The sequence below is a fragment of the Acanthochromis polyacanthus genome, chromosome 16 (genome assembly GCF_021347895.1).
Source record: "Acanthochromis polyacanthus isolate Apoly-LR-REF ecotype Palm Island chromosome 16, KAUST_Apoly_ChrSc, whole genome shotgun sequence".
NCBI classification, from domain to species: Eukaryota; Metazoa; Chordata; class Actinopteri; family Pomacentridae; genus Acanthochromis; species Acanthochromis polyacanthus.
This window is the reverse complement of record NC_067128.1, coordinates 33,614,936-33,632,379: the sequence shown is the minus strand read 5'-3', so window position 1 is coordinate 33,632,379 and position 17,444 is coordinate 33,614,936. Positions and strand designations below refer to the sequence as shown.

Below are 17,444 nucleotides of genomic sequence, written 5' to 3'. Positions count from 1 at the left end.
ACCACGGCTTTGACACCTGGAGAATCTTTTTCTCATACAACATCCTTAAAAAGGTCTACTTACATGATACACGTTGACTGTTTGATAGATTTTTCATAGTATTAAATATATTACACGACTCATAATCTACGTGCACAAAATGCAGTGTGGTACGACAAAGAGAGCTCTCTCTGATATTCATATAAACTATTTTACTCTGAAAAAAAGGCTGGTTTCAAATGCCTCCTCTGTCTTTATTCTTCAATTAAAAAAATCTCAGTTTGTTCCACACAGCTTCAACTATGTGTCTTCAACTGCCCTTTCTTGTATAATCTATTAATAAACTTAAGACAACTAAAGTCTTCACATCTCTAATAGTTTGTTCGTTTCCTTGCATAGAGTCCGCTCATGATCGTAGGCTCATTGGCAACAAAATGACTGAAAAACAAAGTTTGACAGAGTAAGAAATTAGATATCAGAGCATCAGATTAAAAACTCAGCCTGCTCATGTCAGCTAATCCAGTGGGCTCCATGAGGAATGATGGAAGTGTCAGAGAAGGAAACAAACTGAGTGTATTGCACGTGTGTCTGTAGCAAAGGCCACTTTCAGTCTGCGTCAGTCTGCATGGAATAAGTTAGAGTACTAAAGTAAAGCAGGGAGAACACAGAAACGCTGCCTCTCGCTCTCAGTCAGTACGTTTTGGCGTGGAGCTCATGTATGACGAGTGAGAAAGCCACATTCACTCACCTGCTGTAGAAATTATTGCACCGCACACGTGTCTAGTGTTCCCTGCACAGTCGATGAGACAAACAAACGAGAACCGTACTAAGAAGGGAATTCTGCTGCTTGGCTACTTAGAAAGTGTGTGGGGATTGCGTGGCCGTACGTAAAATGGGAGATCTGTGCAGAAATGCATAATCTGGATTGACTGTGTATCTACTTGGTGTGTCCGGTCAGAAGGGAGTTCATTCAGGAGAGCCGGTTTCCCAGCATGCAGTTCCACAACGCACAGCGTCTATTTGGGCCAGTCCACCCCGGCAAAGAAAGGGTGGGATTTGATATCGTCCACGCCTCCCACGCCGGCCCCCAGCCTCTCCATTGGGTTGTACTGGAGCAACTGCACAGCAGGACGAGACAGAGAGCAATAAAGAGTAAATATAGACGTAGCTATTAAACAAACAGCAAAGTGAAATGATGTATAATGTCCAAAAAAATTCACAGTTCATAAACCTACTCTATCAGAATCAAACTTCATTTATCCCCAAAGAGCAGCACATTAAAAAAGAACAAGAGAGAGAAAAAACAACACAAACAAGGTGGGTGGGCCAAAGCAGCAGATTATGTGCAGTGACAGTATGAGGAGTTCCTGCAGAGGCAGTAAAGGCAGCAGTGATCATATAAGTGTCAGAGATATCCATAGACAGTGGATGTTTTTTAAAAAAAGGCCTAATGACCTTTCTTTTTAACAAAGCTTTTAACTAAACCTGCCCCTGAATGTTTCTATTTATTGTTATTTTATCTGATTGCTCTGTTATTATTACACGATTGCTTTGTTTTTATCCGTTTCATATCTTAAATGTAGCACTTTGAGATGTTGTCTAAATGAAAAGTGCATGACAAATAAAATTTATTATATTATTAGAGATATGAAACAGAAGGTCTATGTACAGCAGTAAATTAAAAAAATTGAATAAAAAGTAAAATAAAAAAATTAAATTAATAAAAAAAACAAAACAAAATAAAAAATAAAGTAATAAAAAAAAAAAATAAAAAAAAATAAAATTATTAGATATATAAAACAATTTAAAAAAAACAGCAAGTACATGTCTGACAATGACTGTAATATTGTACGAGGACGGTGCAGTTATTGCACATGAACAATATTGCAGAGCTTAAGGTTACTGTAACCCCATAGACTGCAGGAGAAATATATATATATTTATATGTATATATAGCACAGACATGACTTTAATAGTGAAAGAGCTGTGGCACTAAAATGAGGACAAAGCAGTTAAAAAAACAGATTTTTACAGTTTAAATGATGTGGGACAGTCAGGGGTTAAATGAGTCCACCATTATCAGTGTTACCAACTCATTTACAGTTCTGTAAATTTGCTTTCAGACACTGTGTCACACTGCAAATGCAGAACGTTGCCTTCTTTTCCTTATTAAATAGCTGCACCATCAGGCAGCAGCAGGCCTGAAGAGGCTGAGAGGGTCTGTGCACAGTTTATGGACGTCTTCTGAAACGTCACTATGAGAGTACAGCGTCTTCTTAGCCCTAACAGCTAAACAGACACAAAGCAAATTGGGTTCAATTTGTCTGCTTAAATGCAATGATATTTGCATTAGTGGCCTTGCTGCAAGCACAGAATGATCTAATCACTTAAGTAAAAAACAAAACACAGCAACAGTAAGCCTGTTCATGAAAATACCATTTATTATACCAAAGATTACACACATTTTAGACTATAGGTTACTGTAAATGCTTTAGTTGGGTCAATGTGAGGGTTGTCTAGTTTAATCTGTGTCTTAAACTATAATTCAAGTGCAAATAAAGTGCAGCAATAATAAATAAACAATCCTACTGCTGTGTATTTGAGCGTAGGCCAACACATCTGCGGCCTTATATTATCGTCCTTTTAATTCACATATAAAATTAAAACAAAAATTAAAATGTTCTGGCCTCTCCCAAGTGAGACGAGGCTAATTTAGATCAATTTAATTTGAGACATCCGACTCTGAAACACCACTAATACAATGGCGGTGGATGGAATTCAGTTTGTGGAGCCACATTAAAAACTAACATTCAGCTGCAACAAGTCTCTCCAGAAGTAGAGCTGTTGTGACTGAAAAATCAGCATCCAAAGAACCTGTGTGTTCAGTTTTAACTCCAACTACCTGCTACTGAAGGAGTCAGTTTCAGCTGTCTGGAGTGGAGTTTGTAAGCACCGATATCCTCAATCCAGATTTCACTCCTGGGAACAGTAAAAGGCTGCATTTCTGACAATGCTGGGGAATGAACAACCTTGGAAGAGTACCGAGCTCTACGAGTCCTTTTCTAGTCGAGCACTGAAATACTTCTTGATATTTTGCTTTGATGGATTTTTATGTGAGATTTCCAGTTTATTTTTATCAGCAGTTGAAACACCAACAAATTTATGTTCAAGTAGTCTCTCACTTTCCACACCATCTACCTGTATCTGTGCATATGAATCCCTTTAAACGTCGCCAAATAACATGAATTTAGTTTACTTAATAATTTATTGATGTTAAACCACTTTTTCAGTTTGCATATTTCACAGCTGATAATTCCCAGCTGCTACTTTCTTCTCTTCTTCATGTTCCGTCCTTTACAGGGTTGGAGGATATAGTAGTAATTCTCCACGTACTTCTATCTTCGGCTGTTCTTACTGCTTCACTGTACTGCATTTCTGTCCACTCCTTTATATCGTCTGTCCACATTGCTCTTGGTCGTCCTCTTTGCCTTCTTCCATCTATTTGTCCCTCTAATAATACTCTTGATATGTTATTTTTTTCTTATGAGATGACCAAAGTAAATGAGTTTTCTGAGTCTTAATATGTGCTCTAATTGTGTGCTCTTATTTTTTTATGTTGTTTAAGACTTTATTTGTGAGTTTATCTGTCCAGGATATTTTCTGCATTCTTCTATATGTCCACATCTCAAAGGCAATAATTCTTTTCATGATGTTATTTGTAATGGTCCAGCTGCTACTTTAACTGATGACATAAAGTAGCTACAGTGAGGTTTTATTTTCATATCATGCTTGAAAATCACACTGCTTTCATGTCAGCACTGTAATGTCCTGCGCATCTTTTCCCAGACCTTCTAAAAATTCCCTTGGTAGGTGGAAATGTAACCGAGCGGGCCACTTGATGAGCGTATAGCTCCGTATGTGAACCGAGCGACTCTCACCTGCTCCAGCAGAGACCTGGCCTCCTCTGAAACGGACTCGGGGATGTTGAGAGCCGTGTGGCGACCGATTCCTGCTGGATGGCAGCGCAGCAGAGACTGTGTGGAGGGAAGGAGGAGTGGAAAGAAGAGAGGCAGATAAGCATCGATGTAAAACAGAATCTATCGACACCCGCTGAGATTAAGTGAATGTCGGAGCGCCAGGAGTGGACAAATAGGAGGAGGCCAGTGAGCCAGAGCACCTGAAACAACACTGATCACAGCAACCACAACAAGGCGATGATTCCACTGCTGTTGCTCTTTCTTGGATCTGTTTTGTGCGTCAAGTCGCAGAACGAATGACACGGAAAACGTTATTGTTTTTGGTTTGAATGTTCTTCATTTGTACAGAGCAAGCTTACTGGAAGCCTTTTTTATTTGTTTTGAAAGTGGAACCTGAGCAGGTCAAACTGTCAGCTCGGCTCGGCAGACGTTGATGCACTCGCAGGAAACCGGTGAGAGAGAGGCAGTACAAGACCTGCAAAGGCTTTTCTAACCACCAAACGGAGTCCTATTGTTGAAATAATTGACAATAATGACTGTTATCAGCCGCACATCTTCCAGCGCTTCTGCACCAACAAACTGGAAAGCCGAGAACAGAGTGTGTGCTGCAAGTTAACGCCATAAACTGTTTGTTTGTATTGGGGGACGGGGTGTGTTTTTTCCATCAGTGAGGTCGGTTGCCTCGGTCTCCCTCCTGATACATGCTGCAGGAGTTCTGGCTGCGTTCCTAGCCGCAGCCAAGACTGCTCCAGGCAAGATCTTATCCTGCAAGGATCAAGAGACACTATGTGTGCCTGTGTGAGTGTATCCTTGCCAGGACCGTACCAAGACATAATCATCAAAGGAGGCATCTGTGTGACGGAGGGTTTTTTGGGTTTGGTTTTTTTCTATCCAGGTAAATGAGTGTGTACTGTTCAACATAATAACTCTCACCCCGACTCATGTTTGTGCCGCTGAAGAGAAGCGCTGACGGCTGATGTGAAAATTTGCCCAATGGCAATCAGTTAGAAATTATTCAAATTTAAAAAGGCACTAAAAAATTGAAGGGACACTCTGCACCTGCACTGGTTTGTCCTTCAACTTACAATTAGCATGTGTTTGTGTACACGTATGACAGCTGAATGTGTATTTGCTGTCTTGGCTCTGAGATGCTCCCCTTCCTGTCTTGAAAGATGGTCCCTCCGACGGCGGACCCGCCAAGCCGCAGCACCTCGAGAGCCGCCCGGGTCTTCACCTTCCACGCCGATCGGAGGTCGGCGCGCTCCGAGCCCGGCGCTGCTGTAGGAGCCAGCAAAGAGGCCCGGGGAGAGCTGACCCCGTGGCCCAGCAGATGGAGCTCAGGCTGGGGGAGAAAGTCACACCGACACCCCTGGCACTCCCCGAGAACCAGAATAAGAGAGCGCAGCCAAGACGCACCTCGCACACATTCGCACACACCCAAACAACAAAGTCCACCTGCTCAAACACACACAGACACGCGCGCAGAATCACACACAACCTGGCACCACCATAAAGAGTGTGAGAGAGTTGAAAGCCAAGACACCTACAGACATCCCACAACACCTTAGCAACAAAGACAGGAAAAAAACAAACATCTTTTTGCGCTTTTTGACTCACCATGCCCGTCAGGAGCTCAAACAGGATGGCGCCCAAACTCCACCAATCGCACGACGCCGTCTCCTCGCCGATACCTCCCACCTCTGAAACGAGAGCACAGAAAGAGGAGGAAATAATCAATAAATTAACAAGCTGGGAAACTGCTCATATGCTGGAGGAGAAAAATAATTAACTGGCGATAAAAGCGAATGAAGAAAATGATCACGGAATCATTTATTCATCTTGAGATTACAAGATGTCGCTTTCACACCCTCCACATTAGACGCCGTTTCAAGCTGACATCTTGGATTACTTAATATTTCGCTGAATTGATGCAATCAGTTCGAAATGGGAACAAAAACATGGACACAGTCGCACGCACACACAAAAGTGTGCGTCTCATAAAGGGGGTGATTTGCATAATAAAAAGCAGTTAAATTGAGGAAACCGTCTGTGCTGCAACTTCACACCATCTGCATGACCTGACCTCAAACACAAACACACGCCCGTGCAGCACACACACACACACCAAGAAATGTAAAGCAGGAGCACTTGAGAACAAATAGTGAAACATTTTTGTTGCGCTTTCTTCACCGGCTGCAATTAATGATTATTTTTTGTTATTATCGCTGAGAATTTTCTTCATTGAATCAATTAATTGTCAGGTTTATGAAATGTTGAAGTCATGTTTTGCCTGAAATTCCCAAGGTTTTTTGTGTAAAAATAAGATAAAACTTAAATCCAATTAGCAAAATTGATAACGAGCAGCAGCCTTATTGTGACGTTGATGACAGCGTCACAATAAGGCTGCTGCTCTTTATCAATTTTGCTAATTGGATAAGGTTTTTCCTCTTCTTAGTACTTTTTAATACACAAATAATTTGCATCCATAAACATGTAAAGACTATAAAAGCCTGTCAAGGTGAACATTTTATAGGAAGACTGTTCACCTCTCGATCTAAACTGTCCATCTGATGTCTCCTCGATCCACAAAACCAGTCTGACAGCCATCTGAGAGAGTTCAAATAAGACACAGAAACCAAAAGTGATGCTCGTTTGCTAAAGTCAAGCATGTACAGCGGCTCCACTGGGTACCAGATGGCCTCTTGTGCCGCTCGGCTCCCCTCTCCTCTCCTCTGCTCTCCGGAGGGAGGGGGCCTGGTCACCCATGGGGCTGGGACGCAGGGTCACGGCTGCCCAGGGACCAGGCTCCTCAGCTGGGGGAGCGTATTAGACAAAGACCCCTCATCTCCCGGAGGCGGCCGGGAACTCCGGGGCCTTGCGCGGCTCTCTTACAGCCAAGGTTAGAGAGGGCTATTTTACAACTTGCATGCTTCCTACACACACACACACACACATATATATATATATATCACAAACACACAGCCAACTGAGCAACCAGTCTTCAGGGCTCCCCAGGACCACTGTTTTGACAACCAAGGAGAGGAGATCGTCATTGAACGGACCAGTGATACCTGTGTGGTTATGAGCTGGAGGGAAGATACTGGACACACACACACACGTACACACACACACACACACACACACACGTCTCAGAGCAAGGTCGATGTCATCACAATGGATTAATGTCTAAGGAGCTGCAGGGAGAGTACAGTGGAGCAGGCTACACTTACCGCTCTGTCAGAGCGAGGCAGGGAGAAAGGGAGATGGAGGAAAAAGAGGACGGGAAGGGAGAATAAACTGCGTCCACAGGCCATGGGTCACTCAGAGCTCACCGCTACAGCCCGCTACATCTTACAATCTGAGCACACCTACGCTCACCTGGCGTTTCTTTCTTGACCCGTGCATGAAAAAACACAAACAGGAGAATTCTAAGAAAACAAAACGAGGAGTTCGGACACAACAATGTGGCGTGTTCCCCTCGTGGCCTCTTCTTCTTCTTCCCTTTCCCCTCAACAATGCAGTTCCCCCCTGCTTTGTATCTTAATCACACTCCATCTCCTCCCTCCCGAGGCCCATAAGGAACTTTCTCTCTTCTCCTCTTAGACCGACTTCCCTAAAAACCTAACCGACGGCCGTCACGAAAAGAGGAAGCAAAGCATACGCAGACAGGAAGTAAGGAAGGAATCTGTGTATACTGTTCCAAGGCAAGGCGAGGTTAACCTGTCAGGTACCTTTCAACAAAGCAACACAAAGATCTTTACGTAAGACGAGATATAATGAAACACACAGCAACAGAATAAGAGACAACAGCCAGGAAAGGAATTGGTCTGAAAGTGTAAAATAAAGCAAGACGGAAAATAAAACTTATAACGCAAGATGTGAACAAAAGTGTTTGTGTGAGTTTGTTCCAGGATCTCCAGAATTAGTTTTGTTAGATTGTGGAAGAGTTTTAAGTTTGAAGGAGGTTTCAAGAAGAGGGATGCAAGAAAAGATTCTTTTTCTTGCATCGTTTAAAGAGCCTGATGTATTTTAGTGGAAGCTGGTGGAATTCTAAAGCTGCTAAGAAAATGTGTTTCGGTGCTTCTGCTCTTTTCTCCCAGAATTCCTTTAGGCAACAACATTTAAACCAGGGGTGTCAAATTCATTTTAGTTCAGGGGCAACATTCAGCCCAATCAAACAAGACAAAATATTAACAAAAAAGAGACACAAAACAACAAAAGCGACAAACAAAATGCGACAAACAACACGAAACAAAACAAAAAAAGAGAAAAAAAATAGACAATGAAGTTACAAAGCGACAACAAAATGGATAAACGACACAAGTGAGACAAAAAAAGACACAAAACAAGACAAAAAAATTACCAAATTGACACAAACAAAACTTAAAGGATGACAAAAGTGAAAAACAAAACAACAAAAAATAGACAAACGACACAAGCGCGACAAAAAAACACAAAAAAAAAAAAAAAAAAAAAAAAAAAAAAAAAAAAAAAAAAAAAAAAAAAAAAAAAAAAAAAAAAGAAAAAAAAAAAACCCACAAAAACAAACTAACAAAACAATCAAAGTGAGGTACAAAATGACAAAATAAGACAAAAAAGCGAGACAAAGGGAAAAACAAAACGACAAACATGAAAGAAACAACAAAAGTCAACAAAAAAAGAATAAAAAAACCCAAAAAACAAGAAAAATGTTACAAAAATGAGACACAAAAGAACAATGAGCAATCTAGTATTTTATTTCATGATCCAAACAACTCGTCATGGTCTAGAAATTATTTTAAAATTTACAGTTTTAGAAATTCACAAATTGCAGTTAATTGTCTTCTCTGTCATTTTCACGCTTAAAGCGTCCTGCGGGGCCGGATTGGACCTTTTAGCGGGGCCGGTTTTGGCCTGCGGGTCACATGTTTGCTCCCCCCCTGTTTTAAACACTCCACATTTCAAGATGTTCCCCGAGTTCTGCTGTGGTTCTTCAGTTATACATGATTTCCACTGACACAGGCTTATAAACAATGTACAATCATCTATTAACCACTAAACAACAGTCTTTATTTTAAAGAGAAAGGGGATGTTTTTAGCTAGGTGAATTTAATTAAATGTACAGGAGCAGATTTGTAGGTCTACTTTGCATAACTTTAACAACCATACTAATTGGGATTTGTATATTTCAAAGTGACATTTCAATACATCAAATTAAATCAATTTAAGTCCTTACTTTGGTAATGAAGTAAAGTTTTTCAATGTGCTCTTCATGTAGCCTGGTAAGATGGGGAACAGTTAAGATATGCATTTGATGCCTCCTTCTTAGGAAAAACACGCCAACATCATCCACTTTCACATAAATACGAAGCCAGTAGTGGAAGCTGTCCTATTCCCAAGTCCCTGTAAATTCTACTTTACATATTTCCTTGATTTCACGACATCAAAGTCGAGGAAACAGTGTTTAGAAAAAAAATCACAACTCTGAACTGACAGCAGCGACGTTCTGGACCACATACAGGTTTGTAATCAACTGCTGAGGAAAAATAAAATAATCACAAAATACTGTTGAGGTGACTGCAGGCTGAATTTGTAACCACATAAAACAATTCAGGTTTGTATTTGTTTAAGGAGAATACAGGTGATCTTATCAAGTACATCTGCGTGTGGTCGACATAATTACTGTAAGACAGCTGGGGAAATGGCAGTCATAAACAAATTATACAAGCTAAAACAAACCTATTCTATGTGTTCACTGTGGAAACAGGCTGAAAATATTGGATTAATAAGCAGAAGTACTTTCAGGTGACAATGTCTTCCTTGAAAAGCCCTTTGAAACAATGACATCACAGCTCAGCATCAAAAGAGGAACAAAACTTTATCTTCCACCAGATCAGGCTTAGCTTGTGCAGGTAAATCAAGCTTTTTAAAACTGTTAAAAACAAACAGTGAGCATGACGATGCGAGTCCTCAGTAACTGCCTTGTTCCCCCCAGAGAGGAAGAATTCTGAATTTCCCTTTTCTTAGACACTGAAGTCTGGCCTTGCTTCCTTCTCCGCAGAACAATAAACGATTCCTATTTCTGCTCAAACTACTGCACTCACTCAACAGCTTGTTTCTTTTTTTTTTTTTAATTATTCTTATCAGCGGACAAACATTAGCCATCTGATGTTTATCAGCAATGACAAAATGGTGAGAAAATAAATAAGCAGGAGTGCAGAACAAACAGATTAATACGTTCTGCGCTGTATTTTCCGAGCACACTCCCGTGTTTTTTGGGTGTGAATGTGCGTTTTAAAAACATGTTTCCCTCCTTCTGATGCGCACACACACAGACACACACACACACACGTACAGTCACAGCAGGCCCCCTGCTAGCTTTCTGGCAAACAGTCATAAATCTGTCATCAGGAATGAAGCCATCGCTAGAGCTGACCCTGTCTGGATAAACAGCAATACATAACAAGGGCAGCAGAGACACACACTAACCTCTATGTTAGTGTGTGAGTGTGTGTGTGTTCACATGTACATAAAGAAAGATGCATGAAGGAGTCTGCAAGTATGGAGTAAATACAAGCAAGCAAAGTAGGTGACAGTTGGTATTTTGTAGAAGGTGTTTATGATCTTTTTTTTAGTTTTAGTGGGGGGGATTTATTTGACAGATTAGTGAAGAGGCAGAGAGGAAAGTAGGGAGAATAATGAGGGGGAAAACCTGCAGCAAAGTGCCGTGAGCTGGAATCTAACTCAGGCCGCTGCATGTGTTTATAGGCTGCCCGCTCAACCAGTTGAGCTATCTGGGTTCCCGTTTATGATCAAATTTAACATAAAAATGGACGGAGGGAGACGCTAGAAAAAGAGAGAAAGTTGCTGTCAGTGTTTGAGTGGGACTGTCAATACATGTGTTGTTTCCACTTAGCAGCGTAACACACCCCCTGCTGGCGGGTAGCAATCACTACATCCAGTGATCCACATGGGATCAACCTTCGTTTAGCAAACGAGACCTTTCACACCTGGGCGGAGGTCGCTTCACCAATGAGCTGCTTTTAGCCACAAAATATGACATTTTTAAACAGCCTAAATGATTTTAAATGTATGTGGTGTGTGAGCTGTAGGCAAAATTCAGCAGTAATGTGATTCAAACAGCACTAATCTGCTGGTTTTTACTGCAGATGAGGTGGAACATTCACATAAAGTTTCTCATTCTGTTGCCTTCTACCACAGACACGCTGTCTAGGATGGATTACACGTGTGCCTGTCATTTAACTGAAATGCATCTTGTTTTTAGAATGATTTTGAATTCAGGTAATCATTTATAGCCTTAAATATCTGTTCAATTTAAGCTTTATGTCATTGTAAATTAAATAGATTTCAGATGTTACTGGATCTAGATGTCGAGTCTGGTCAAAACCCTCCCTTTTTCTGCTAATAAATAATTTTAGGGGGGCAAGTATGTAAAGCATATTACAGGTTATCCATCAATCCCACAGTTGACACTAAGGTAAACAGTCCAGCAGCTTGTAATAATGGGGATAAATTTCCATTAATTACACAACAATTTAAGTGGCAGGCACGTCTTTATAGGACTCCCTCCTGTCCACTAAAACACACGCCTCAAAACGCTTCCATTTCTATTAGTGAGCTTTTAAACAAGCTGCTGCTAGGAGAATAAAAATGAACACTTATGGATATTAAATAGAGCCTTTGTCGCCTCTCAGATTTAATACAAAATCGAGACACCATGTTGCAGACACAAGGAGGATTTAAATGTGACGTGACCTCCCTGGCTTGAGCGAGAGGATGAATATGAAAGAATAGCTTAAAAGTGTGTGGGAGAGTGAACGGGTGCGAGGGTCATCGTGTATGCTGCATATTTAAGAAAGATGGAATTAAACACACACTCTATCCAGCAGCCTAAGTAAGGAGCAGTAAATACACCGAATAACTCGACCACCCGTAGACGTCAAATGTATGTGCGCACGTTGACACACAAATAACCCAACCACACACAGAGAAGCGCTAAGTAGGGCCTCAGTGCTGTAGTCTAGCAGCAGTTTGTTTTAGGCAGCTTTTAAACAGCATGCCAGAGCTGCCACAAGCCAGCTGGGGGCAACACAGTGTTGCTGGCAGACTGTTGCACAACAGCACACTCTACAGGACGATGGGAGAACTGCAACAAATCCAACTGTGGGGGGGAAAGTGAAGAAAACATCCATCTATCAATCAATCAATCAAGTGCCATGCCATTCAGCAGAGGCGATCATTTCTCTCCTTCTAATCAGATCTTTTGCTTTCTGAATTGTGACTGTTGCTCATTCCACGTGCAGCTATAATGTCAGTCCGTCGATCATTTTCATTCTTTCTGCCTCATAATCTCTTCCTGTTAATTTTTCCAGTTGTGACAGTATATTCCAGGGTCCCTTTCCTTACGATGTGTCCACAAAATTTGCTCAGTTGCACATAATTTGTGTTTAGTAGTTTTAAAACATCTTCACTGGTTATTCTGGCCGTATAAGATATATGTAACATGCGTCTGTAAAACCACATATCTGCTGCAGTGATTTTATTTGACATTTTATTATTCATGTTTCTTTTATCTATACGCCGCTTAATCCTCATGAGGGTCACAGAGGGGCTGGACCTTATCCCAGATGGCTTAAGGTGAAGGGAGGGGACACCTGGACATGTCACCAGTCTATCACAAGGCTACATATAGAGACAAACAATCACACTCATTTTCACAAGTCGGAGAAAACCCACGCATGCACATGGAGAACATGCAAACTCCATGCAGAAAGAGCCCAGGCCAGGACATGAACTAGGGATATTCTAGCTGCAAGGCAACAGTGTTAACCACTACTCCACTGTGCAGTCAGGTCTCGGTCAAATCAACATCTTAGATGATCTTCATGTTCCTCAAGATGTTCTTGACTGATGTTTTTGCGATGTGTTGGGGTGCATTTTCCTGCAGTCACATTTAGGATTTCCATTTCCATTAAGGGACAATGTTTATTTTGGTGTCTAAGGCTCATCAACATGCCAAAATCCACGTTTTTTGAGCACAACACCACAAATGACCAATATGATCGTTATGATTCACTTCACCTGTTAGTGGTTTTAATGTTGTGGCTGATCAGCGCATTTTGTTGCTACTTCTGTGCTTTTTCAAGCGAAGAACTTTGACTTTAAAGAGTATTTTGACATGGCTCCACTCTTAATTTTACTTAAGTGAAGCACCCGAGTGTCTATGTGACTCCCCACATACAAAGAACTGAGGTGCATGCGTTTTTCATGTGTGTGTGTGTGTGTGGAGCCACAGGGAAGCATCCTGTGGTCAGAGGCAAAACTAAGAGAACACGCCAACGACTCCTGGAGAAAAGCCACACATGCACAGGGAGAATATGCAAACTCCATGCAGAAAGATCCCAGGCCGTGAACAGGGGATCTTCTAGCTGCAAGGCAACAGTGCTAACCACCAAGCCACTGTGGAGCCCTGCTGTGGCTATCATTGCTATTAAATATTATGCTACTTTCTTTGGGGTTTGTTTCATACATACACAAAGTATAAAGACTTGATTACCACTGGGGTGCTGTGGTGAGTCCACTTGGGCAGTCGGTCTAATCTGCATGTAAGTAGCAGTCACTGCATGGCCACAACTTCTGGGTGCATGTAGACTATCACAGATTTGAGGAGATCTCCAATTTTAAGTCATGCAGATATGCAAAGTGTAACATTAAAAGGCTTTAGACTTTCTATGTCTGCCAGGATCCTACAGTCCACACATGATATAAATTCTATCATGTCCTCCAGTTCATGAAAAAGCGCAGGCCCCTCCTTAGACAACTCATAATTTGGGTCCACACTTGAACTACAGAGGCAACATAAATATATATGCAAGTAAAGTATAACCACCTGTGCCTGTATTCAACAGTGCTAATCACCAAGCCACTGTGCAGACCCTGAAGAAAACTTCCATCCATTCTCTATACACCGCTTTATCCTCACTAGGGTCACTGGGGGTGCTGGAGTCTATCCCAGCTGACTCGGGTGAAGGCAGGGGACACCCTGGACAGGTCACCAGTCTGTCACAGGACTACATATACAGACACACAATCACACTCACATTCACACCTGCGGACAATTTAGAGTAACCAATTAACCTCAGCATGTTTTTGGACTGTGGGAGGAAGCCGGAGTACCCGGAGAAAACCCACGCATGCACAGGGAGAACATGCAAACTCCATGCAGAAAGATCCCAGGCCCAGGCCGGGATTTGAACCAGGGATCTTCTTGCTGCAAGGCGAAAGTGCTAACCACTACTCCACTGTGCAGCCCCTGAAGAACACAGATTTTTCTTATTCATCCTTTGTAAGCTGACAAATCTGAGGTATGTAAAATGAAAGATAACACAATCAAACTGCATGCAGGGGTTCCTTTAACTGCTTAAAAGCATTAAAACAGAATGGAACAGCAGCTTGTAATGAGATTGTAGTTTTAACACAGTGAAGTTCTTTCGTGTGCAGCTATGAATGAGTGTTATGAGGCCACGTGAAAGGTCAAAATGTCAATGTGGAATTAACCCCACAATAAAGCACGACCTGACAGAGTCAGACAAAATAAGGCTGCTGGCATGTTTTAAAGGTGTTCTTTTTGACAAAATACTACTTCTGTGGTGTCCTCTTTTCTTAGAAATCGTATCTAAATCGAAGTGTATTTCATCAAAATCACTTCATTCTACATTTTCATTTAAAACAGAATGGATTAGCGTCCCTGTATTTAAGTTTCCGTACATTTTAGTGTCTAGTTTTTCATGTGCAGACATAAAATTGTGTTTTATGGCCATGTGTAGACTCTACTCCAAATAAAACTGACAAATAAAGTCAAACAAAACGAGGCTTGTGACGAACCCACTGACCCCCAAAACCTCCCAGTGTGTTTTATAGGTGTGCAATCTGTAAAAGACTGAAATACTCCTCTGAGCTTCTCTGCGATGCACTGCTTTGTCAGAAAATTGTACAAAATCTAAGTCCAAAATTGGGACATTTCGCCAAAATCACTTCATTCTACGATAAAAACAAAAATGTGACTCAGCTGCAACCAACGACTACAAAACGAAAATTCAGAGAGTTTTTAGCTGAACTGCAAGCTATGTTCACACAGAGCAGACAGGAAACAAGAATGAAAGCAGTGAAATTTATTGCACGCGGATCAATCTTTTTCTAGTATTAATCACACTGATTCGACATCTTTTTGCACTGATTTCACATCTTTAAGTGGTGATTTTTACCGTTTTTGAGGTGATTCTGTAACTCTTTGTGTTGTGTTTGCACATTTTTGTGGTAATTTTAGCAGACCGTAGCCTTATCAGCTTAAATTAATCATACATTAGCATGAAAAAACAGTATTTGCGGCATCTTAAATCATTTGAACCTGGTTACTTTATACTGAAATAATCAGAACAGATTAGAGCTGCACATATTTATATGATTTCCTTGATAGCATGTTTTTTTTGTGGGAGATTTTGAGTGTTGTCATTGTGTGTTTGCATGTCTTATTGTGTAATTTAGACTGATTTTGCATATTTTTGTGATCATTTTGCATCTTTTGTGTGTATTTTTGTGCAATTTGCACAGATTTATGTTTTTGTGGTGATTTTGCATCTTTTGCATGTATTTTTGTGTAATTTCTACAGATTTCACATCTTTTAGTGGTGATTTTTACCGTTTTTGAGATGATTTTGCAATTTTGTGTTGCGTTTGCACATTTTTGTGACAATTTTAACAGATTTTTCTCTACTTGTAGCCTTAGTAGCTTAAATTAATTATACTCTCTACTTCTGGTCATGGTTTCCATAGAGGTGCAGCACTTTATAATGCATTTAAAAATGAGCCCACAGTGAGTAAAAATGAGACAGGAGCATAAAAATGCCTAGAGGGTTTTTAAAGAATAAAGACGATAGAGAATGAGTAAAAGAGAGGAATAAAGTTAATTACATGTTTATTTGTGTCTCACCTGGTGCACAGTACATGTTGGCGATGGCCTCTTTGTCACAGGACTCCTCCACATCACTCCAGCTACAGAAGTAGGTGAGCTGAACGTGACCTAAGGAGAAAAGAAAAACAGGGAAAGTGTTGGGCTCAGAGTTCAACACAATGCTCTGCCTCCTGTCAAACCCTTGCGGTCGAGTGTCACTCCGACACTCAACTTTCCAAACTATTTACTCACCTTTAGAGCACTTCCTTCCTCCGTTCCTTTCTGCCTCTCTACATCCCTTCGTGAGCTTTTCAAGCACACAGCCCCGGCGATTACTCCTGTTTAGCGGCTACCCGTTAACGCTATCATTAGAACTAATGGTGTCATTAGGTAGCTGTGGCCATTAGCCTGGGCTAGCCAGACTGATGCACCACACTAGGCCGTTGATGGGCCCTTTAGAACAATAATTACCACCGGGGAGACGAAAACAGCCACTCAGCTAATTAGACGCTTGTTGATAACGAGGTGGAGAGAGATGATTGTAGGACGACAAGAGAAGAAGTTGAGGGAGAATCTGTGACCTCGCAGTAAAACAACACTTTCTCTTCAGGAAGAGAAATCATGCTGGTAAATAGATGAGATCACGGTGGACTGATAGAGGCTCAGAAGAATTCAATATGGACTGTATATTAACTTCTTACAAGTCACTGGGTTTTTGGAAATAAAGAAAAAAAAAACAACTATAATAAAACATGACATCCATAAAATACCTTTTAACTTTTAGTGCTTGCTGTAGTCTTCAGACTCCGTTTAGTGGAGCTGAACTTATTTTTTCTTCTTCAAAGTTGACCCTAAGAGGTTTTTGGTTCTTTCAGAGCTAAAAGCAGAAGTCCAGTTGCTTTCTACACAAACTCTTCGGGTTACGATGACCTGGACTGAAAGACAACCTACACAGATGTATTCAAAGTCGATATCTGATCGGAAGATTTACTTCTAGTACTTTCCAGTTTTTTTGATTTGATACTTTTTTCATATGTGGGTTTAAGTTCTTGTAATATAGGTACAAATATCTCTTGCTAAGATCTACAGTCCTTAATTACACTCTTTTTGCTTTAAAAGTAATCTAGATGTGTCGGCGTCCCCATCATGAAGTAACAGGAATAATGTGCTAAGGCAGCTGTTAGCAAAGGTCTGAATGATCAGAATCCATTCTGTTTTTTTAAGGATTAACTCGTAAGTAATGTGTTGCACTAAGCCAGTTGTTATTTTCACATTCTCTCGCTAAACTGTATGACATATGTATGAATAGTGCTCTAGAATATTATAACTCATGCAGGATATTTATTCAAACATTATTGGGGCAGTTTTTTCATTTGTTAGATGTACTTTTAGGATCATCTTTTTATGTAACAACAGAAGGAAACCCAACACAACTGAACAAAAACCCTCAGTGTGTGCAATCTTACTGAGAACCAGTGAAATGTATATTTTTACAGAAATTCTTGTGTTATGAAAAAAAAGGCCATTTAAAATGGAAG

The 17,444-nt window shown here is 40.8% G+C and overlaps 1 protein-coding gene across 1 annotated transcript in view; it reads right to left on the bottom strand.

Moving 5' to 3' along the window:
• Positions 1 to 302: 302 nt before the first annotated feature.
• Positions 303 to 17,444, bottom strand: part of rps6kc1 (ribosomal protein S6 kinase polypeptide 1) — a 35,473-nt gene continuing 18,331 nt past the window's right edge. The window contains exons 13-16 of the mRNA XM_022195004.2: positions 15,946 to 16,035; positions 5,574 to 5,656; positions 3,918 to 4,013; positions 303 to 1,097 (exon numbers count right to left, since the gene is read on the bottom strand). Coding sequence (XP_022050696.2) covers positions 996 to 1,097; positions 3,918 to 4,013; positions 5,574 to 5,656; positions 15,946 to 16,035 — 371 coding nt within the window. The 3' untranslated portion in view covers positions 303 to 995. The remainder of the gene's footprint in view (positions 1,098 to 3,917; positions 4,014 to 5,573; positions 5,657 to 15,945; positions 16,036 to 17,444) is intronic.